The 24672-nt window shown below is 48.5% G+C and overlaps 1 protein-coding gene across 3 annotated transcripts in view; it reads right to left on the bottom strand.

Annotated features, from left to right (window-relative positions):
• Nucleotides 1-24672, bottom strand: part of ELMO1 (engulfment and cell motility 1) — a 405316-nt gene that overhangs the window by 251956 nt on the left and 128688 nt on the right. For all 3 annotated transcript variants that reach the window (XM_036738189.1, XM_036738190.1, XM_036738191.1), the window contains 4 exons: nucleotides 15222-15257; nucleotides 10569-10668; nucleotides 4182-4333; nucleotides 1989-2067 (listed from right to left, as the gene is read on the bottom strand). In XM_036738189.1, the coding sequence (XP_036594084.1) occupies nucleotides 1989-2067; nucleotides 4182-4333; nucleotides 10569-10668; nucleotides 15222-15257 (367 nt within the window). The remainder of the gene's footprint in view (nucleotides 1-1988; nucleotides 2068-4181; nucleotides 4334-10568; nucleotides 10669-15221; nucleotides 15258-24672) is intronic.

Below are 24672 nucleotides of genomic sequence, written 5' to 3'. Positions count from 1 at the left end.
GGCCTTCCAGGGCACTCTAGGGCACTGTGGCTGAAAAGGCTCATGTCCCCAGGGCCGCCCCTTCCTGCTGCTCTTAACTCAGCTCTGCTGGTCCTCAGGGAGCATCCCTTCCCTCACCAGGCCCACACTCAATGCCTTCCAACTCAATAGATTCTGGCAGAGCTTGTGGTCATTTAATTCAGCCTCCAACACCTCGAAGCTGAAGCCACAGGCTGGGCCTACAGGGAAGGATGTTATCTTCCTTAGAATCACCCCTTTGACTGGCCAACCAATGGAAGAGAGCTCCAGAGTTCTTCAGCACCAATTCAGGGATTTAACAAGAGGGTTGGGCAAGGGAGTGCATAAATATTGATCGTATCCAATTCCAAAGATACCACAGGAGGGGCTTCAGATTTCCTGGCTCTAAGCAACACCAACACAGCCTTGCTATGGGTGGTTTGGCTGCATCAGCAGTGAACACTGTGGAACAGATGCTGTTTTGATTAAAAAAAAAAGTTATCATGAATGTCTTTCTTCAATTCTTTTCCTTTCTTCCTTTACTCGTCCTCCGCTTTCTTCCCTCCTTTCCCTGCCCTTCCTTTCCCTTTCCTTCTCTCACCTCCTCACTATTCCTCATAAAGAAGCCCCCCCCCCACTTAAAAAACCAGCTAAAACTATTCAATGTTACAAGCCAAGTCTGAGAGAATCTTCTGGCAACGACGCCACAGCATGTAAGAGCCAAAAAACAATCCTGAGGATTGTCAGCTTCTCTGGGCTCAATCTACTGTACAAAATTCAAGCCCTCATCAAGACTCGGAGCCTCCAATTCCAAGTAAAGCCCAATGGCCCACATTTCATCAGGAAGTTCTCAGATCCTCAGCAACTGCAGCTCATAAAATCATGCCTCCGCTTGTGGCCGGCCAGTTGTTCGCTTCCATGCTTTGTTGTAATGACTTACACGTATGTTAATACACGCGGCATGGACTCAATCACTCATAATTTCAGGTAGCTTTAAGCATTAGGAGAAGCAGAAAAGGTTCACTTGAGGCTCGATGAGTGAAAGCGTCAGGGCTCAGCCTCAGGAGGAGGTGAATCTGTCCCTTCTCCCCAGAGTGTGGCTAGAAGTGGCCTTTGACACCCAGGGCCTCCCACTCCCTTGCCGCCTGACTGGAGGGAGAAGCAAGCCAGTGGGCAGCAGCCCCAGCTCTCTCCCCACAGCTGAGGCACCTCATCTCAGAGAAGCTGGCCGCTCAGGCCCAGGCCAGCTCCCCCGCGACGCAGTGACTGGGGAAGCGGAGAGAGAGCAAACACCAAGCAATGGGCCAGGACACCCAGGTCCTCATTGATAGCGGCTCTGTCAGGACCTGAGAGCTCCCGAGCTTCCTAGTTCTCAGTCACCCCATCTAGAAAGTGGGCATCAACAGTCTACAGGATTGCACAATAACAACAGTAATGCCCAGGGTCTCCACAGTGCGCTGTGGCTTGCGCAGTGCTTTACAGATGGGATCTCACTGGGTCCTCACGGCAAACCTGGAAGGCAGGTGCTGTCGGCCCCATTCAGAGACTTGCCCAGGGTCACACAGCCAGTTAGAGGTCCTAGCCTCTAGCCACCCGGTTGCCTGTCGTGTGGTCCACATCTTACTAAATCCTACTTCTTGTCTTCCCAGGGGCCTCGGACTGGGTCTACACAGGACTTTGGATAGAGGAACTGTCCTAGGTGCCAGAGAATGTGGGAATCAGGCGAAACGAGGATGATAAGGCCCGTGGAAAAGGTATCAAAGGACAGGGCAGACAGAGGGCTCTCTCCTTGGTCACGTACACAGATAGGAACATATGTACGTGTGCACACAGATGTGCTTGTACACACAGAATAAACAGCTTTCTCCCCAGAGCTGTAGAACCCAGGTTCAGAAAAGAAGAAGAGGCTAAAAGGTCCAAAGACAGTGCGGCTGGGCTGCCTCCAAGCAGGCTCACTCCAAGCTCTGGGTGAGAGAGGAAGCTCCTCTTACCTGACGCTTCTCATCAGGGGCCTTGAGGAAAAGGGCATTGATCACAGCGATGGTGTACGTTTGGATTTCTTGATCTGTCCTAAAGATAAGAAACCACCAGGGATCAGAGTGAATCAAAAGTGCCTGTAACACTCCCCTCAGCCACCAGATAAGACAAGAGACAAGACAAAATTCAAAACCCCAGCTACAAAGTGAAGGACTTTAAAAGACAGCAAAGGGGACCAGGAAAGCTTAGAAAAAGGGTTATTAATCCCATTAATCTTCTTTAATTAATCATTAATCTTATTTCAGAAAGTGGCCAGGCATTGAAGTGGCCCAGGTGGGTTTGGTTCCAGCCACACTGAAGGATGGCACTGCCCTCAAGCTCCAGCCTGGCACACCTGGGGCTCTGCCCGTGGAGGACACTCCTTCCTCCTATTTCTCTAACCAGTTAAAAACATGGTCATAAGTATAAGGAATAAAGAAAGAAAACACCAGGTTCTCTGCTCTAGCCCATCTTCCTTCCCCCCCTCCCCCTGCCATGGCTGCTAAACTGATAGGCTGAAGACACAGGCTCACCACAGCACCTTCCTGCTCATAAGCCTCATATGGCTCCCTAATTCTTCTAGAAAAAAAACATAAACAATTCCCTTTGGCAACTGAGGCCCTTCAAAGGGGGACCCTGGCCAACCTTTCTAGACTATTCATTATTCTCTTCACACGCTTGAAGCCCCATCAAACTTCTGGGCAGCAGGATAGTGCAGTAAAAGAAGTGTGAGATTGGGAGTCCAAAGACCTGAGTTTGGATCCTGGGTCTAGCCTTGGTCAAGTCTCTCTGGCCTTTGTATCCTTATCTGTAAAAGGGGGGACAGGAACCAAATGACCTCTAAGGTCTCCCCAAGCTCCCAATCCATGACCCTATGATAAGAATGGCTAATACTGACATAGGGTTTTAATGCTATCTATCTATCTATCTATCTATCTATCTATCTATCTATCTATCTATATATATATATATATGTGTGTGTGTGTGTGTGTGTAATATGTGTGTACATATGCATATGTATATATATATACATATATTTATGTGTATATTATGTAAGTGTACATGTGTGAGGATATTTCAGGCTATATGTACACACGTGTATGTGCAACATGTGTATTTACAGGTGTATGTATGCATGCATATATATATATATATACAAATATGTATGTATATAAACTTAGCAAACATTAAAACCTCTTGTCAGTGCTAGCTATTTTCATTAATGTTTTTGTGGCTTTGCAATCATTTCAGTCATGTGTGACTCTTCACAACCACATCTGAGTTCTTCTTGGCAGGGATACTGGAGTGCTTTGCCATTTCTTTCTCCAGCTCATTTTCCCAATGAAGCAGAGTAAAGTGACTTGCCCCAGGTCACACGGCTACTAAGTATCTGAGGTGGGATTTGAACTCAGGAAGACGAGAATTCCTGACTTAGTGCCCAGTGCTATATGCACTCTGGAGCCACCTAGCTGCCCATTGTCAGTGTCAGCCATTTGTATGGATGCATACATGTGTTTGTTTATATGTATATGTATGTGTATGCATACACGCACGTAGCCTGGTTTGATAGTGAGATCACATATGATCATTTTTTCATGAAAAAAGCAAGAGTCCAATGCGGACGCAGAGAGCTCATTGTCTCAGGAGTGCCACTAACACCTTCACATAAAGTCAATAACTTTTAAAATTGTAATCCTGATCATCACCGCACTGGCTGGCTCATGAAGCACTTTGCTCTTGTCAGACCTAGGAGTGGGTAGTGCAGATATGCCTCCTAGCCTCAGAGTAGCCAAATGACCTGCCCAGGGTCACACACACACAATAAGTGAACAGCCAGTTTTGAACCCAGGAGCCTTGTACTCTTTGGCATAGCCTCTCCTACTTCTCCTTTTTTAAGACCACAAAATTGATATGCAATACATTTTTCAGTGCATGGCCCTAACCCTAACCCTACACTGGTGTCCACGGAACATCAGAGACCTTGATGTCAGCCTGGGTACCAGGCAGATCCCTCATGGAAGACTGATGGGAGTCCATATGAGAGAACATTACCCAGGATGGGCAGGTGTAGATGGGCTGGGCTCTCCCTGTCAGGGAGGTACTAACTACAATGAGATCCCAGAGCCAGCCTATTCTGGATCTCCCTGGGTCCTGCCACCATTCCTTACCCCTGAAGATGGGGGATGAGTTGGCCAATCGTGATCTCTTGTGCCACCTTCTGGTACAGGTCATGGCTGTTCAGTACCATGGACTCCAGGATGGCTAACGAGCGCTGCAGGATGGAGATGTCAATAGCAGACTTGTTCACGAAGCTCGCTATCTGCAAATAAACGAAGGCAGGACATGCTTGGTTCACATGAGATGGGGAAAGAGGCAGAGGCAGTCTCGAAGGAGACGCCAAGAACAGTAGACAGTCGGCTCTGGCAGGCCGCCCCAACTCTTCCCCAGGAGGAGCAGACCAGCCATGCCCTCTTTCTCCAAGCTGAAATTGGTCCCAAATTCTAAATTCAGGAAAAAGGAAGCAATCAGTTAAAAACCAGAAGCAGACATGGCCTCAGCATTCTGTCCATAGCCCAAAGCTGTCCTGTCTGGTTTCCATGGTTGTTCCTCTGAGGTTAGGTTGTTAGGGGTAAATGTTTTAAACATAACAGTGACTAAGGACCAAACTATGTCCTTAGGAGGCGTGTTTCCACTCAGAATTGCATCCATTCCCTTCCACACATCCCTCTGGCCACCTCATCTTTGACTTGGTTCCAGTCTTTCCTCAGCTCTTCAGGGTGGACAAGCCAGGGAAAATCACTCAGGTCAGCGCTGACCCCTGGAAACACAGGCTCCTGGGGCTCTGACTCCAGAGGTGACCATCGGGCCCAAACTCCACCTCTCCAATTTACAGATGAAGAAACTGAGTGCCATGGAGGAGAAGTGACTTGTCCAAGGTCATATGTATAGTAAGTATCAGAGGCAGAATCGGAGTCCAGGCCCTCTGGCTATACAGCCAAGGTTCTTTCTGCTGTGCCAAACTGCCCTCCCTCTTGGGTTTGCTGCTCACCAAACATTTTCCCTCAGTCTTTGAACTTCCTAAGGTGTATCTTTTCTCTGAATTAGTGGGATCCCCCACCACTCCTCCCAGCCAGTGATGTATAAAACAGTGAAAGTACCAGTTCCAAAAGTTAGAATAATACTTCAAAGTCTCTACAATTTTCTCTATGGAATTCATCTTTTTGGTCCAGACTCTAACAAATCAGTGTATGAAGGGGAGTGAAATGCGGGTTAGAATCATGGATCACAGCAGGCAAGACACAGGGGGCTCGTAAATAATGTATTTAAGGGGCCTCATTAAAGTTATTAATGCCTGTTGACAAGATGATGCTGAAAAGGCCATTATAGAAACAGGAGCTGGAGCTTCCTTCAAGCCTGGATAATTTGCCTCCATGGGAAATCAGAGTTTTGTTCCTCTCCCCTCTCCCACTCTATCCCCCTCCCTCCCCACATCATCAGCCCCCTCCCTGCATCACCAGCTGCCTCCTCTGTTCTCCCTGGTTTCCTCCCCACCTCCCACCATGGCCACACCAACCACATTTTCATCCACTTCCTTCAGCAATCTCGAATCAACTCGTCTTGTATATCCCAGGTGGTCAAGGGCGCCATCCTTGGGCAATGATGGTGAATTTACCAATTTGTGTTCATGTTGTATCTCTCTGCCACCTGCTACAGAATGGAAGCTGCTTGAGAGCAGGGATGGCTGCATGTTTGTCTTTCTTTATAACCCTGGTGCTAAGGTCAGGACCTGGCACGCAGTAGCTACTTAATAAATGCTTGTTGGATTGGATGCATTCATTCATCTTCACCTTCCTTTCCTCTTCAGAGACACATGTTAAGAAGTGGGAGGGGTCTCGGGGATCTCTTATTCCAAACCTTTCAGCTTACAGATGCATAAGCTGAGGTCCAGAAAGGGGAAGGGATTTGTACAAGGTCATGTGGGTGCCGAGTAGCAGAGTCCCCTGATTCCAAATCAGGCTCTCATTCCACTACACCATCTTCCCAGAGCCCATGCGGTCCAACATCCATCCTTGATGTTGCTTTGGCCACCGCTTAGGCCAAGAAACCATCAGTGGCTTCCATCCCTCTCATCTGCCTCTCCCTTCCCAACATCATTCCCAGCTGGATCCTAACACCAATTTCTACTTATCCACAATTTGTATGGTCAATGCAGCCAGATAATTTTCTCTAGAGTCCATCTGCATGACAAAGGTTTCTCATGAAATAATCCCAATCTTGAAAAAAGTGTACATTTATTTTGAGAGTTCAGCTTTTGGTGGGGGGGAGTCTTGGCCCTCAACAGATGTGGGGTGCCAGCTGGAAGGTGCAAGCAGTGTCTTCCCCAAAGTCTTCCCATCTATTAGCAGGCTGAGACAGGAAGGACTGAAGGCCCTTTCACCATGTTGGTCTCGGCAAACTCCCAGTACCCAAGTGTTGGGTCCTATCTCCAGCAAGCAAAACTTACATTCTGCTCCTGTTTGGGTCACAGCTTTGTTGTCAAAGGCCACCCATGATGGTACATGATTTCCTCTTGCATCATTATGGCTGCTGATTACAGGCTGTGGAACTCAGCACAAATTGCTACCATCTACCAGCATCTCTCTCTCTCTCTCTCTCTCTCTCTCTCTCTCTCTCTCTCTCTCTCTCTCTCACACACACACACACACACACACACACACACACAGGCTTTCTCAGCAGTCACACTATGGCTTGTGATCTCAAAGCCCTCTCTAATAAGCAGCTTCTCTTCCTCTATCCCTTAGCTTTCACATATTCTGTCTCTCCCACCAAATATGCCCCTTCTTTGTCTCTATGAGCTGCTCCTTTCCTCAAAGCCTGGTTTCAATTTTGCTTCTTGGGGGCTCCCCTAATCAATTTCACATCTGTCATCCCAGCAAAAAACACAAGCCTTGGCAATCCTGTGGCCTAAGAGAAAGAGCGCTGGACTGAAGCTGTCAGAATCCCAGTGTCCAGCCCTGGATCGTAGAGAGTGGGGATGCAACCACCTCACTTGGTCACCTCCCTCTCTGAGAATCAGTTCCTTCATTTGTAAAATGGGCATAATCCTCTCTGCACTCTCTCCCTCACAAGGTTGTTTGAGGAAAATTCTTTATAAGCTGGGGAGTGCTCTAGACATAGGATTAGATAGCGATTCATGGTACCACTCAGCAAGTAGCAATACCTGAATTAGGAATTACTTGTTAATTAGGGGCCGATGGACACTTCTTTGCCCCAACTATCATATTATACTTCCATGTTTGAACCAAATTCCCTGAGGTCACTGGAGTTTACACTTCCCGTCAATGTTATGGTGCTGAACAGGCATTTTCTCTAAAGCTTGTTTCTTTGGTTTGTTATGTTTATTTTCTCACGAGCCTGTCTGAATTTCAGGCTCACACCCCAAAGCAGGACACTGGTCCCCCTCAGCATCTCCATGTTAACACTTGGAATCCAGGCATTAGGATAGTCAGCTCTGCTTCTGATGCTCAGTTTCCCTGTGACCTTGGATAAGTCACTCCCCACTCCAACTCCCAGTTTCCTTGTCTGTAAGATCAGGAAACTTGACTGTGCTGAAGCCCCTTGCTGCTCCAGATGCATGAACCTGGACTGCCAACAAACCATGACCCTTAACAACGTATGAGCAGGAGGCTGATTCGCAGGTTTCTTACAGATTTTCAGATGTGAAGGAGCAGAACCCATGTGGCTAAGGAAAGATTGAAAGTCCTGGAGATGGTAAAAGGGAATGGAGAGGGCATCAGACTTGGAGCCAGAAGAATCTGGGTTCAAATCTCACCTCAGACACATTCTGGCTGCATGAACCCAGACAAGTTGCTTCCCCTCTCTGGGCTATCTCAGTTTCCTTATTTGTAAAATGAAGGAGTTGACTCAGTGGCCCCTAAAGTCCTTTCCAGCTTTAAAACAATGATCCTACAAACCTATTCTTTTGAAGTGCATTCAAGTCTCAAAGGATTGAGAAGTTTTTGCCTCAAACACTATTGGATAGTTTGGGGAGACATCTCTGAGTAATGACGATGGACAGGCTTGAGTCCAGGGGGCGAGAGGGGGAGGGAATGTTGTATGCCCCTCCTTACAAACGCCCAGAGGTCTCCCCGAGACCAGAGTTTAGTTGCACGGATGTTCTCAGCCTGGAGGGCGATCTCGAGTGGTGTGCTGCAGGGCTTCATCCTCAGCCTTTTTCTGTTCAACAGTTTTCTCTGTGATTTAGATCTGTGCTGGATGTGAGAAACTGAGGCTGAGAGAGGAAGAGACTTGTTCAAGGTGAACCCCTCAACACCTGCACCAGACGCACTCCAAATGGCAAGAGAGGTGCCCACACTCCTTCACCAAACATGGTTTAATTTCCAAAGTTTATCCTTGATAGTGGCATGAAAAGCTCCCCCCACTCCAGGGCGGCTGTAGAGGTGCATTCCCTACAGACACGCACATCTTTCTTCATTTGTAAAGCCAGCACCTTATCAGCAAAGGAATCCGATGAGACGCCAGGCAAGGATGGAGAAGAAGAAGCCCAGGAGCTTGGCTCTCAAGCCCCCAAGGTACCAGGCTGTCTACAAAAGTGCCACACACTTGAAGCCACTTTTAAATACTTATCCGAGCCCCCAGTGCCTCAGAAGCCAAATGCCTGGTCATCTCAAGCCATGGCTGGCCTAGAGCCAGCTCCACGTCATGCCGGGTGGGGCCAGAGGGGCCGAAAGCCCCAGAGCCTGCTGTCAGAGTCCCCCAGGTGCCCTCTTCCTGGGAGAAGGCAGCACCACCAGGAAAAACAAACTGCTTCCTGAGCCCCAAACAATCTCTCTCCCATCTGTGTCTTCCTGCCATCTCCTCCTGGGGCCATGATTTTCAAACATGTAGATCTGTATTTCCATGCACACACATGTACACACGGCCACATATGTGTGTTTCCCTGCAGATGGTCAGCACGTGTACCATCCCTTCTCCCCCGTGCCTGGCAGGAGGGAGGCAGCTCCAGCATGGGGATAGTCTGTCCTGAAGAAGAAGCCCCTTTGTGGGCGCCTGTCCCTGCTCAGCCTCATCAGCAGGTGCAGGTCTCCAGCACACACAGTGAGAGCAGAGAGGGTCTAGCTGATGAAGGAGAGTGGGCTTGGCTGGAGATCCCTGACCCAGAGCCCAGGCTGCAGGCTCCATGTCCCATTGCCAAGGGGCCAGGGGGCTGGAGGGATGGGCAGCCGAAGGAAGGGGGATCTTGAGCATCCCCAGAGTCCAAATCCATTCTCTCCTTCCTGAGCTGACACAGGATTTCTGGCTCATGGTCAGTGAAGAAAGAGCTAAGTGTGTGCAAGTCGGGAGGCACCTGAGCGCTCCTCCCATCCCCAATGATGCTGTCATGGGAAGGAACCTCATTGAAAGGCCTGCTGTGGTTAGTCCTACTCTTCTGGGCAATGACACTGGAGCAGTTTGCCCTTTCCTTCTCCAATTCATTTTACAGATGAGGAAACTGAGGCCAACTGGGTTCAGTGACTTGCCCAGGGTCACACAGCTAAGAAGATTTGAACTCATAACGATTAGTCTTCCTGATTCCAGGCCTGGTGCTCTGTGCACTATGGTGCCCCCTAGCTGTCCAACATATCATTAGTCTTCCTCAATTTCCCTGGAAAGACCAAATTCTGCCCAGGAACCAGTAAGACACACCTCTAAAAGAATTACTGTTCCCCTCAAACTGCTTAATTAAGCTCCAAGTTGTTAGAATCCTTCCCAAAACATTAAATTAATCGGTACTTCAGAAAGAAGCCTCTTTCTTATTTGGCCCAGTGACTGGAGGAAGGAAGAGTGAAGCCCGCCTCGGCAGTCCCAAAGAACCTGGGCCATGCATTGAGACTGAGCTGAGAGTGATGCAGAGTCTGCCCACAACCCCTGAAAATCAGAAGGAACTCACTGAGTGCCTCAGCCGTGCCTAGCATTGTGCCAGGGAGAGAGGGCAAGAAGGGCAAAGAACTAGGGGCAGAGGTCAAGCCCCCAGGGTGCAGGACAACTGGCTGACCATGAATGAGCCCACAGCAGCATGGGACCATGATGCAGATGGACCCCACCAGTGGCTGCCCTCCCTGGGCAAGCGAGAAGCTCATGCGATGAAACCTCTTGGCAAACAGAGCCAGCCCTCTGTGGGTTGGCAGGCCAGGGAAACTCCCCACCTCCTGAAGGGCTGCCCACCCTCTGATGGGGGAGTCCTCCCCTTGGAGACAAGATCTCCTTCCCGAATGCTCTCATCCCCCCGGTGCTATCCAGAGCACAGTGGAAAGAGGCCTGAGGATCGGGGATGGAATCTTGACTCTGGTTCTAACAGCTTGTGTGACCTTGGACAAAACACTCCTCCCCTCTGGGCCTCCGTTTCCACATCTATAAAAGGGCTGGTCGCCTCAGAGATTTAGCAGCTAGAGTTCTCCCATCCTGGATCCTCCTGGTAGCAAGGGGAGCAGGGGAAGTATAGACACCAGGGAAAGGGAGACCCAGACCCAGACCCTCGAGAATGGCTGGTTCACCTTTTTGATAAATGCCACAGAAAAGGTATCCCAGGACACGATGCCATGGTCCATCAGTTCCACAAATGCAGTCAGTGTGAAGGACAGCATGTCTCCAAAGCTGAAAGACACAAGGAAGAGCCATGATCACCTTGGCCAAGAAGAGAGATGGCTACAGGGGCAGGAAATATGGAAGGAAGGAGAAATCTCAGGCTGGAAACCTGAAGGGGGAAGAGCAGCCCTGGGGACCCCAAGCTGGCAGGGAGTGAGGGATGCAGGAAGAGGTGGCATGGTGGGTGGGATAAGGGGCAACCGTGAAGCAGCCAAGCAGGAGGGTGTGGAGAGAATGCAAGATGTTTATGTGCATGTGTGTGGACCTACACACACCTGGACACACACAGTCCTACACAAAAACATACATTTATGTGTTCACATACATATACACACCTCTATTTAACATAATCTTTCCATTTATTTGCTTATATATATACATATATATATATAAAACTTTCTATGTTATATATATACATATATATATATATGCAGTAGAAAAGACATGGAAGACCTGAAATTGAACATAGCCTATACATCTTTCCTCTTAAGAAGCACCTTGGAGCCACTGTCTCATAAATAATCTGAACGCCACATACAGTTTTTAGTTTGTACTAAAAGAACCCCCAGGATTTGATTCATACACTTTCTCTCTAAAGAGGCAATCTGGCACGGCCGAGGTCAGGGCTGCCCCTGGGATCCAGGGAGAGATTTCAGGGGTCCACGACGTCGGCTCTTTCCTATTTGGAGAACTGCATTTCAATACTAATTGGCTTCTTTCATAACCTTGTGCATTTATTTTATTCATTTAAAAAACCTTATTCCGAGAAGGGGCCCCTGCCTGCCTAAGGGGGTCCAGGACACAAAACCCTGATCTAGGAGAAGAGGAATTGACACGGATGTTATCCTTAAAATCCATCTACATTAAACTCATTTTAGAGCAAATATTTACTTTGAAGGATGTTTATGAAGGGAATATGGCGTTTGTCCCCCATAGCTGTCATTTCTGGATTTGCCTGACACAGAGTAGACATAAACAAAAAGAAAAGAAAGAAAAGCCTTGCTGCACTAAATTAAACTGTATGTGACCGAGTGGAAGAAATCAGTCTGCTATGTAACGCAGTAGATAGTATTGGACCTGGAGTCAGGAAGACCTGAGTTCAAATCCAGCCTCAGACAGTGACTACCAGCTGTGTGACCCTGGGCACATCACTTTTCCTCTTGGCCTAGGAAGCAGCTAGGTGGTTGCTTAGTGGATAGAGCAGTGGGTTTGTTTCTTGACGCTAAGAGTCCTGGGTCACTTTAAGCCTCCCCCTCCCATGGTGCTCCATGAATCAAATGCTGCCGCAGGCTTCTGAGGATTCAGATGTGTTTCTCCACGTCCCTCGTCCCCAGGACCTGACCTCGAATACCAGACCTTCAGGGGAGCCTCATGGGGAAGGACAGACAAGAGGGATGCTCGGTTTGGGGACAGCCCCCAAGGGGGTAGCGTAGGAGGGAGCCAAGGGCTCTCTTCTGCCATCACAGACTGAGGGTCACTAGGAGGGGCAGAGGGATTCCCCCCCACAACCTGCTCTGAGTTATGGGGACACCGCCAAGGTGCGGCCGCCCAATGGGGAGCTCTTCTCCTGATCCCCTCTAGATGTCACCAGAAGACCAGGTCGCCTCATCACTGGACGTCACCAGGACTGAAAGGATGGAGTGGTCGCTAACCAAAGAGCAGGGAAGGATTCAAGTCATCCTGCAAGGATTGGGCACGTGCTGTATACGGGCGATAGTCACAAGGGAAGAGCTCCACCAGTGAGGAAATGTCAGACACCAAGAGCAAGTGTAGGATAATGAGCCGGCGCTCAGGGAGCCTTGGGCCGGCTCATTTGTGTGTCTGGCTCACAAAGGGTCTAGGCTTTAGAGCAGGGACACCTATCGAAGAGCAAAGCCCCAGCTCGCTCCTCCTTCCCGCCTCTCTGGGCCTTAGTTCCGCCCCAACCCCCACCCCCCCGACACCCCGGAAAAATGAAAGGGCCTTTGGGGTCCTTCTGGCTTTCTCCCCCATGGCCCGAGAGAGGGGAGGGCTCCTCTTGCCAAGCTCCCGAGAGTCCACTGGCTCCTGGGCCTCCCCGTCCATCCCCAGCTGTTGCGGAGGCAGGGCTCCAGCCCTGGGCCAGCCAAGGCTCCACGTCAGCTGTTCACCGGCTGCCTCGGCTCCTTGGGGGAGAGCTCCACGTGGCCCGGCAGGAGGGGCTGATGCACGGGGGAGAGCCCCCTGTGTGGGCCCTGGCTCCCACGCCCACTGGCAAGTTTGCATGGGCCGGGGCGGGGGGAATCCCTCCACTTCCACATCCCCATTTCTGGAGGGGACTGAGCTGTCAAAAGCTCCTGAATTCCAGGGCTAACCAGTTTATTCCTTCCCCACGTGACCCTAGTCACAGCATGAGGTAAGCATACATTGAGGCTGGCGAGGGGTCCAGGGAGAGGAGAGAATCTTTCTGAGGTCGGCCTGCCTAGAAAACCCAGCACAGTTAAAGCCAAGCAGCAAACGCTGCTTTAGCATTGCTGGGCGGGAGCGGGGGACTGGGGAGGGGGGCGGAGGACCGAGTGGGGAGGGCCTTTGGGCTTTTAAATGCATCCGCTCAAAGTCAGCTCAGACAAGACTCTGCCCCGGAGCAAAGACCACAAACGAGCCGCCAGCAAACTTTCAGTCCTGGCCCAAGGCCAAGGTCATGGCCATAACACTGTGTCTTTCATAATACTTTAAATCACTTTTCCTCCCTGACTCAGCTGCGTGATCTCCAACGTCCAACGTGAGCTCGCTCTGACTCGGGAGCAGGAACGCCGCTGGGAAAGGCTGAATTCCCATCTGCGTTTTCGAATGAAGTTGGTTTGGGATGTCCTACGACCCCAGGCCTGGAGAACGAGAGGGGGGAGGCGCCAGGAGGGAGGGGATCACTGGTCGTGAGTGGGAAGGGACCCCGCTCCCATTTAACAGGTGGGGAAACTGAGGTCCAAGATGGTCACACAGGGAGGAAGCGTCAGGTCCTTTGCCTATTTTCACCATGCTACGTCCTCCTACAAGGCCGCCATTGCTGAGGGCTCTGGCTCTGCGCCATCTTGTGAACCACGCACACGCGTGTGCTGAGTGTGCATGAATCCGCTCCCACGGTGACCGGCTCTGTGCCCCTGCACACTCACCCCGCCTCAGGGTCCAGTGATGACACCGTCCCCTGCCAGGGGGTCATGGAGCTCCACGGAGATGGTGGAGCTGCCACTGTCCACACACCCCCAAAGTACTGCGTCAACCACAGCTGGTTAGTCTTCTTCACTCTTAGACTATTCATGATGGTGATAAATGACTCCTCAGTGCATGTGGCCACAGGCTCACCGGCTGTTGACTATGGCCCGCGGAGGAAGCGGCTGGCACCGTATGACCCGGCAGAGCCGAGGGGACGCTGTGATTTCTGCAATGAGCATTTCAGCTCTAAGGCGATCGATGGCCCCAGGATTGGCCGGACGCCTACAGGGGGTCAGGGACTGGCAGTGACGGAGTTTCACCTCGGAGAGACGGCTTCAGGCTCTCTTTGCTTCATCTCTGGTCTAGCACGTGGGCTATCCTCAGTCAGCAGGAAGGGAGTGGGATAACCGATGCCTGGGGACCAGAGGCAGCTGCCACCTTCTTCAGGAGGGCCGGCTTGGAGGATGGGGTGGCCGTGACCCAGGCCCCTGTGGGGCTCTGCCCAGTGGCCGGGCCACACTGCTGGCTTTCCCAGGCTGCCTTGCAGAGATAGCAGATCAGCTTTGGTGGGAATAATGGGGGCTGGAGAGAGAAGGTGTGAAGTGAGGGGCCCTCAGCACAGATCATACAGTAATCACTTAACAATGCCCATCCAGGTTTTAAAACCAGCGGCTTCAAAATTTAAAGTGGGGAGAAGGGAACAAGCATTTATTAAGTGCTTACTGTGTGCAACACACACACACACACACACACACACACACACACACACACACACAAATATCATCTTGTTTGAAATTATAAAGGACCCCCCAAAACTTCAGGCTTGCTTCTAGAACAAGTTGGAACTTTGCTCCTGAGGCCAGTGCACAGGGATCACTGTCCCCCACTCAGAACATCCGTGGGCCATACACAAGGCCCTTGGTCTGAAGTGAGCCTTTCTGCACATGCATGACCTATGTCAGATTGCACATGTATGATCTATATTATATTGCTTGCCTTCTCAAGGAGGGGGAGGGGAAGGAGGGAGGGAGAGAATTTGGAACTGAAAATTTTAAAAACAAACGTTAAACATTTTTGTTCATGTGTGATTGAGAAGAAACGGGGAAAGTCTGTCACCAGAATTGCTCCCTACCACGTGGTCCCTGGACTGTGGGACAGGACCCTGGGGGCCAATGCGGACAGTTATAGACAGAAGGTGCCCAAGCTACAAGCGAAGGAAGAAGGTGAAGGAGGAGAAGCCTGCTCTGGAGCAATATGTGACCAGCTGAACGCAGGGCGGGACACCAGGAGGGAGCTGAGAAGACCCTCTGGGAGCTGGCCCAGCCTGGGTCTGTGGCCATGACAGGGAATGCTTGGGGTCAACCATGCAAAAGCAGCAGCGGGCATGTTCTTACCAGGGTTTCATGATTTTCTGTAGCTTCTGATATCTCCTGAAAAACAAAAGCGCAGAAATAAATGAATAAAATGGTAAAACCTTCCCTGGGGGCAGGAGAGAAGCAGAGCAGCATCGACCTGTTGAAATAAAACCCATCAAAGCTGGGCTGAGGGCTGTCCAGGGCAGAACCATAGTCACGCGTGACCACAATCACTCATGACCACTCAGAAATTCAGTACAAGTCGACTCCACCAACACAGCATTAGGTAGCAACAGTGTAGGCAGCCCCCACCTAGGGCTCACAGGGACTGGGGTTACAGATAAAAAGACATAGTGACCAGGGCTGCAGACAGGGGGCAGACTGCAAAGCTCTGGGTTCAGGAGTCAGCGTAAAGGCCTGGCTTTGGATTCTGCCCTGATACATGTTAGCAGTGGGGTCCTGGGCAAGTCAATGCCCCACTTCGATCTCAGTTTCCTCAACTGTAAATTGAGTCTCAAAGCCTGTCATACCAACCTAGCAGGACTATTGCCAGGATGCAGTGAGGTATTGGGCAAATACTAAAGCATTAATATCAATGGTTGTTGGGCAGCTAGGAGGCGCCATAGTGCACAAGTCTGGAGTCCAGAAGACCTGGGTGCAAATCCAGCCTCAGACACTAGGTGGGTGACCCATGGCAAGTCACTTCACCCTGTTTGCCTCAGTTTCCTCATCTGTAGAATGAGTTGGAGAAGGAAATGGCCAACCACTCCAGAATCTCTGCCAAGAAAACCCCAAATAAGGTCACAAAGAGTCAGATAGGAATGAAACAACTGAACAAGAACAAATGAAGGGGAAGTCCCATTTTGGCCCCATGGATAAACTCATCCTTTGGTTCTGATAGCTGAAAGCAAAGACTAGAGCAGGAGAAGGACCTAGAAAGCAGTCCACAAGACGCCCAGGATCCTTCCTAATGGACGTACAGTTAACATGAATCAATGACTCAGTCACGGAGGCTACAAACGCCAGTGAGATGTTAGATCCCAGCAGAAAGCCAGGATGACCCTCACTCTACACCCTGTCTGGATCCAACCTCACCTACCATACTGTATCCCTCTGAGGGCGCCATATTTTGTGAGGGACATTGGCAAGCCTGGGCATGTCCAGAAGAGGACAACCAGGAATGGTTACAGGTCTTAGATCATAGGACATAAGGTCAGCTGAAGACATGCGGAATGTTCAGTGCCCTTAACACATTCCTTCCCACAATTTTCCTCTTCTCTGGTCCCATGAACCACACCCTCCCAAGCCTCCCTCATCCCAAGTCCCCAGGGCTTTGACCATTCACAACACTTGGGTGAAATGGGAATTATTCGTTCTACTCCTCCTGGTCAGATGGAGTGTTGCCAGGCTTTAGCATCTGCCCTGTCTCTATGCCCTCCAGACCTTCAAGCACAGTCAGCTGACATCTCGACCTAAGAGCCCTGGGCCTTGCCATCGGCCCTGCGAGTAATCTTTCTTTTATTTGTTATTTACCCCAGTTATAGAGAAAGTCACTGCCTGCTTGTTCTATCAGTATCCTCAGTGCTTGGCACAGGGATAGGCACATAGTAACTTCTTAATAAATGTATTTTCATTCATTCATTCATGGTAGACACTTGAGAAATGCTTATTGAATTGAACCGGAGTAAATTGAAGTGAGTTGAATGGCCTGCCTCCCAGCTAAGACAGACTTGGTCAAGCTCACCCCAGTGTGCTTGGTTCCCTTGACCTATTGCAAAGGGTCTTGCTGCCCGCCTCTCATGAGGGTCATCCTCAAATTCTGTGTAGAGGGAACAGGCAAGGTCACACACAGGGTGGGTCAAGCTCCCAGAGGAGCGATGCTGCTCACTGTCCAGCAGGGACCTGGTCACCTTGCTGACAGAGTGCTTCTGGGTAATAATGGCACCATAGCCTTACAAGCCATGAAGTGGCCTGGAGTTCATTAGAGCTTTGCTGCACTTTTCTGGCAGCTAATGAGGACCCCATGGAGATGCCACATTCCCAGAACAGCCCTTCCTGGGGAAGGATTCAGAACCTTCTGCAATCTGTCCTGGCCAGTGGGGCGTGGCTGCATGGAGCCTGGAGTGGAGCAGGTGGCCCCCAGATGTGGCGTTTATCAGGCTGTTGTGGCTTCCTCAGCCTCCAACAAAAGGCTAATGAGTTTGACCAAGCAGCCCCTTATCTAGACCGAAAGCCCACCAACCTCTCATTCTGAACGATTCTGGTAATGGGCCACGAGTGCTCACAGCCTTTGTAAATGGTGTCTGTCAAATGTCCCCAGAGTGACTCAGAGAGCAGGAAAAGCCTAATTACATTATGACTTCCTCCAAGATGCATCCTTCAATTGTCCTGTTATTAACAGCACCCAAGGAAACCAGCTAACATGTGCAAACGGCACCTGCCATGGGATGCCTCAAGCCCAGGGCTCATCTCATGGAAGATAAATGTTGGAAAAAAATGCTCATAAATAAGTGAGAGAGAGGGAGAGGGAGGGAAAGAGAGAGAGAGAGAGAGAGAGAGAGAGAGAGAGAGAGAGAGAGAGAGAGAGAGAGAGTGTTAAAGAGCAAGGCAGAGACAAAAAGAGACAGAGAGATAGAGAAACACATAAAGAGAAAGCGCCAGAAGCAGGCAGAGCACAGGCATGAACAAAACCAAGTCAGGGACTTTATAAATTAATAGACTTTGTTTTTCCCTCTGCTGATAATACGTCTTCCCAGGGTGGATGCTGTGACTTACTCATTCCCTAATAACAGAATTTTCCTATTCCATTGCCCAGGTTGGATGGAGAATGGACTCTCCCTGCCCTTCATTCTTGGATCAGAGGCTCAGAGCATCACAGGGTTTCCTAACGTGTTCTTAGAGTTCCTCTACTCCGGGGGCCCTTAATCCTTTGCTTGTCCTGCACCCCTCTGGTATTTCATGAATGGACACTGTGGACACTTCTCTGCAAAGTGCTTAAAATAATTTAAATTTCATAAATATGTAATTCTTTTTCCTCCCATGTAAGTTCATAGACCCTCTAAAATCTATCTTCATGGGTCCATGAACTCCAGGTTAGGAAGCTCTGCTCCCATCCAGCCTCTTCCCCTTACAGATGAGGAAAAGGAGGCAGAGAAGGGAGGACTGACCACAGAAAGAAGCTGAGGCAGAGCCAGAACCTGGGGGGGGATTCCACCCTGTGTCACTTTTCCCCTAGTGCTAAGGGATGCTATAGCCAGGGTGGGCTATATGGTATATTATACGCATAGTGCAAATATTCATCTACAAGACAAGTTGTATTATATAATGGATTGAGAAGAGGCCATTGAGGCTAACCAAGTATCTTCGTTTACCTCCAACAAAATTTCTTTTCACTGCGGCCATTTTTGAGAAAGAGGCTACTAGGGGGCGCTATAGTGCATAAAGTGTGGGACCTGGAGTCAGAAAGACTCATCTTCCTGAGTTCAAATCTGACCTCAGACACTTCCTAGCTGTGCGACCCGGGGCAGGTCACATAATCCTATTTGCCTCAGTTTCGTCATCTGTCAAATGAGCTGGAGAAGGACGTGGCAAACCACTCCAGTGCCTTTGCCAAGAAAACTCCAGACGGGGTCATGGAGAGTCAGACATGACTGAGATGACTCAATGACAGCAATTGATCTCTGGCCAGTAATATTTTCCCCCATTGCCAGGTGTTTCTTCCACACATCTGTCTCAATAATAGTCACCATGAATTCCACTAAATTCCTTTTGTGTGGCCACACTGTGGTGTGGAAGTAACCTCAAGCCTACCTACCAGCTGAGCAGAAGCTTGGAGGACTCTAATAAAAATAACAACTCATATATAGAGAATTCTTTGAGGTTTTCAAATCACTTTACATACATCACCGGGGGTAAGGGAACTTGGCCCAGGATCAACCAATTCTGGTCCCCTCCTCTCCAACTGATGAAATCACAGGAAATAAAGTACTAATACAGGTGTGAAGCAAAGTCCAAAGATGTGTCTACATCCAATTATCACTTTACAAAGTATGAATCAATTCTTGTTGATGGAATTAGACAGGTAGTTTGTCATCAGCTGGCAAAAGAATGACCACATCCTTGGTGGCCCATAAAAAGTGTGTTTCTTAGACCTGAAAGACAGGTCAGGGACTAGTTTTATGCAGCAGTATCCCTCTATTGCTACCAGAGGGCAAGAGGGAGAAGAGATGTTTTTCTCCTCACCTTCCCCACAATGGCCATGGAATCTTGCAACTGAGTTGCTGCCCCAATAGGAGACATTGTATCCATAAGGAAGCACAGAAAGAGACTAAGTCAGCAGAGGCACCTCTGAGGCATGTGACCCACCAGCAGCAGAAAAGAGAGCCAGCTACAGATTCACAATCAGAGAAGCCTAGGCTGTTGAGAATAGAGCTGGAGAGGGAAGCAGACCTAAAGAGCCAGGCTGAACAAACTGCACAGCACAGACATAACCCAGAGGATGTTACAAGAAGAGAAAGCCTACTGAGGCCCTGCAGTATCGGGGGTATAAGTGCCCTTGGGCCAAATGTGCTCAAAATCATGCATGATTCACTACCAGTACATTCAAAGTTTGTATCCACTCTTCCTACTGATGTTGTGTGTATTTGGGAGAGGGTGCATTCCAGGTCTATGTCTTTTATTTACTGTTTGTAGTACACAATTTTAATGAATGCCTTGGCTTTGAGCCCTTTCCTACCTTTCCAGTTTTCTGACACTTTCCCCTGCCTCTCAGTGTACCCCAAACTCTTTCATCCAGTGAGGCTGGCCTCCTGGCTGTTCTTCATTAAAGATCCTCCATCTCCCAACTCTGGGCATTTGCTCTGGCTGGCCCCACTGCCTGGAATGTTCTCCCTCCTCATTTCTTCCTCCTGGCTTCCTTCAAGGTCCATCTAAAAGCCTACATTGTGCAAAAAGCCTTTCCCGATCTCCTTAATGTCAGTGCCTTCCTTCTGAGATTTTCTTCTATTTATCCTGTTTCTATCTTGTTTATACAGTTATTTGCATGCTGTCTCCCCTATTAGACTGTGAGGTCCTTGAGGGCAGGGATTGATTCTGTTTTGCCTTTCTTTATATCCCCAGTGCTTAGCATAGTGCCCAACACACAGTAGGTACTTAACAAATGCTTTGTGATACGCTGACCAACACTGTCATCATGTGTCATCACAGTGACACTTGCTGTTTAGTCACTGTCTGACTCTTCATGACCCCATTTGGGGTTTTCTTGGCAGAGATACTGGAGGGGTTTGCCATTTCCTCATCCAGCTCATTTGACAGATGAGGAACTAAGGCAAACAGGATTAAGAGACTTGCCCAAGGTCACACAGCCAGTATGTGTCTGAGGCCAGATTTGATGGGGGGGGGGGCGGGCGGGCTAGTAAGCTATAGACTTTGCAGTATAGATCTACAAAGTCCCTTTGACTTTGGTAATAGCTCCCCTCCCCACTCCTCAACCTGCTAATATGAGTGTGATTTGGGGCAGATGGGACCCAGCGTGGGGGCCAAGCACATCCTTTGTGAACATCCCAACAATGTCTTGCTATGGTTAACACAGGTTCCAAGTATCCTCATTCTAGATATAAGATTCACTAAATGATTTACTCAGATGCAGAGGCCAGATCTGAATGTAGTACTCCTCAAGCCCAGGTTGCTGTCCACTAGATTAAGTTGGCCCACAGGGCCAATGACAAACCTCTGCCTAAAGGCCAGTCAGCCTAAGCATGGAGAGATTTATGGGCAGAAGGCTGGCTCTCAGATTTTTTGGGGGTGTGTGTGTGTCACCATAACCAAAAAATAAACACAAAATCAACGAAACATAAAATCAGTCCTCTCCAACACTTTAATGGATATTCGATAAGAGGGAAAAAGCCATCAAAAGTCAGCAACTTCTTAAGATAATCTAAAGTCACCAGTATAACTGTTCCTTTTGATATGTGACCTTTGTCTAACAAGGAGTCAGCTGACAGACCACCGATCTCAAAGTAGCATGGGGGAGTGGAAGGGTAAGGAACATAGGGTCCAAATCCTACTTCTGACATTTACTAGCGATGTGACAGTGACCACATCACCCTTCCTCTCTGTGCCTCAAATTTCTATTCCATAAAATGGGTTTGCTGGAAGGAAAACAATTTGTAACACTTGAAGTCTAGAGAAATGTGGGTTATTATTTTTGTTGCTGTTGGTATTTAGACTGAAGGACGACTCTCAAGTTCTCCTTAGAGATACGAACAAAGAAGCTGGAAGAGTTGGTTTCATCGTCTGTTCAAAGGCAACAAGAAATATAATTTCATGGAAACAAAGTCCACTTTGATTTCTGATATAAAAATATAGCCTCAGGAGGGTACCTGCATCATGTGCACCGTGAGCTGCAGAGGATGGAGGAGAGAACCTTGACCAACACCCTCGAGAGATCCTGCAAGCGAGGCTGACCTCCCAAGGTTGGGGCGGGAATTCGATGAGATAACAGACTTCATAGAGCTTAAGGTACTATAGAAAAGCCAGGTGTTAAGTAAGTGCACATCCCCCTTCATGCTTGTGGGCTTCAATGCAGGGGAGGGGGGAGGCGAGGCACAGGGAGAAAACGAGCTAGGTCAGAAAGTAACTTTCCAAACCAATGAAAGAAAGGACCTGAAGCCTTAGAAGCTACCAAGAAGCTGCTCATTCGCCTGTGTAGCCTGATTGTCTTCTTTAAAAAAGGTGCTGGAGACCCCAACCAGGAACAAATGACAGAGAGGATGAAATTGATCATATCGCCATATCGTCATTGACAGAAAATAGCGGGCTCCCCATTCTGAATCGTCTGTCTTGGCCCAAGTCAGGCTTTGCTACTTAGAGCAAAGGTCAAAATACGTGCTAAAATAAAGAAAGGATGAAGATGAGAAGACACTGTGTAGCGTTAATGGCATCCAAACTGCCCGAACAAGTCAGACTCCAAAAAATGGGAACCAAACAAACGTTCAGACACAGACTCTAATACCTTTTCTTAGAGAATTTTAGTGGATGTGAAACCGTAACCACATTGAGGAAATCCAGAACTCCCTTAGTGCGCAGACACAACTGAGAGATGCGGTATCATTTACAAAACATTGTGGAGGTAGAGCACGGCTTATACATCTGGTGCTGGAAGACAGCCTCATTAGGAGCAACGTCCCCTCACCAAGGAGGGAATAAAGGAGCTTACAAGGAACTTGCCATGAGTCACAGCTGAGCCGAATCATCTTCAAAACATTGCTGATGAAGCCAGGAGGACCACAAACAATACCAAAGAAGCCTCTCTGCTGGAGGGGTGTCCTAGCAACGCCAGTGACTGAGAGGCAGAGAGAACATGAGAGGTATTGTTGCTCATTTTTTTGAAGCATTTCCCTCAGTATATCACAATTCAGCCTTGAAGACTCCCTTACAAGTGGTCTCCCACACGTGTGAAAATGGTAGATGGTTTTGTGATCGAGGCAACCATAGAGATAATTTTGTTCTGTGGTTTGCTGATGTAAGCACCACATAGCACAGGGCCACACAAGAGTCCGAACAAAATGAGGGGGGCCCCCTATTAAAATCAAAGTTCCTATTTACAATGACATTGTACTAATTGTGTGGAGCCTCTGAATATTTCAGACCTTTATTAGTGAAATCCTCAGAAATAGGAAGGAGCTTAGCTTTACTATCCACACCAGAAAAGCAAAGTGGATGAAAAATTCACATTGCCCAGACCCTAATGTGATGTGAAGCAGAGCAGGCAGCTTGTTGAATGAATCCATCAATAACTGTGATTTGGACAGACACGGCAGATGGACAGTAAGCTCAACCCAGAGCTGAGAAGGGGGCGGGGAATGGGGTTCAATGAATGAATAAACATTGTATTCTCATCGTCATCATCATCATTAATAATCATTATTATTTTATTTATCCATTGGATGGCATTTGATGTTTTCAACTGAGCTTCAACTAGTTGCCACTCTAAATTCCATCTCTGGAAGACCAATATATTCCTGGCAACACTCTACGGCTCATTCACAAAAGGGAAATGGGAAATGCAAAGAGGTTCCAAGGAGGCTGCCGTAGATGACCATGTCACCCTGGCTAGGAAGTGATGAAAACACATTCTCAAGGACGTGCGCTCCTGGAAGTGGAAGCAGGCTGGTCATACAAAGGCAATGAGAGACAATAAGTGGGCAAGGGCATTTTCACTTGAACCCCAAATATTTAAAAACAGAAGGATGGCCTCCAATGTATTATTCCGTAAAGCCTCTATTTACAGAAATCGCAGAAGATAAAAAAGACTAATTACGATTAAAGACTAAAAATTAAAAAGACTAGTTGTGGTTTCTCTGCACCAATGAAGGGAGAATCCACTCTCAAAAAATCGTAGCTCCATCAAAATAGCTAATTTAACTTTGAAAAAGAGTCTCACAAGTTCAGAAAGAGAGACGAAATTTGTTCACAAATTAAGGCTTTGGTTTTACAGCCTCCTGAAACCCACTCGTTGGGGTTGTGAAGATTTCTTGGGGGCATAGGTTGGACTAGATGGGGACTGTTCTCAATTCTTTGACTCTATGATTCTATGTCGAGTCAAGTAACATCACCAAACATTGATGCTAGCCAGGCACTGTGCCATGCACTGGGGTTACCAAGGGAGGCAAAAAATTGTTCCTGACTCCAAGGGAGCTTACAATCTAGTGGAGGAAGAGAACAAGTGAGATGTACACAAGATAAACAGAAATCATCTCAGAGGGAAGGCACCAGCATTAAGGAGGCTCAGGAAAGACCCTGGACCCTTGACTGGAACAAATGGAACAACGTATATCATGAGAGGGAGACACTTCTCGAACCCCAGCCTTTCAGGAACCCTCCAGGCCAACTCAGACAGAACAAGAAATCCTTCTGCAACATTCCCAGGGTCCAGCTGCCACCTGAAAGTCTCTAGTGAAGAGGAATGAGGATGAGAACTGCCTTTCATATAAAGTTTCAAATGCTCTCCCTCCCACAGCAAACTGGGCCATTTTGGGGTATCTTTAGTCTTGTCTTAGACAAGAAAACTATTGAACAAGCTTGGCACAGTAGGTAGTGAATCAGTTTAAATGACCAAATGAATAAATGAATCAAGGAAACAAGCAAATAGGTGAATAGCCAGTGAACTTCATTATAACTCAGCCCAAGGGAAGCTCTCCCACCAGATCCCCTCAAAACCAGCCCACATTTTTCACAGGACTTCTAAAGGGAGGAATCCGAAAGGGAAGGCCACAGCTGGAATCCTGCCCAGTATTTACAACTAACAGTCTTTTGACTAGCGCTCCTCCATTCATGTGGCTTTATATTTCAATGGTTTCCCAGGACATAAGAGCACTTCTTACTGTCTTTTGTAAGAGGCTTGAATGGCCCATATGAAAACCTCTTTTCTTCCTTGTTTTAGTTGGAACAAATCATTTGAACTAGCCCAACCAATCTGGAAAAACAATTT

This window comes from Trichosurus vulpecula, chromosome 9, assembly GCF_011100635.1.
Source record: "Trichosurus vulpecula isolate mTriVul1 chromosome 9, mTriVul1.pri, whole genome shotgun sequence".
Classification (NCBI taxonomy): domain Eukaryota; kingdom Metazoa; phylum Chordata; class Mammalia; order Diprotodontia; family Phalangeridae; genus Trichosurus; species Trichosurus vulpecula.
The sequence above is the reverse complement of the archived record's forward strand: the minus strand, read 5'-3'. Positions and strand labels throughout refer to the sequence as shown.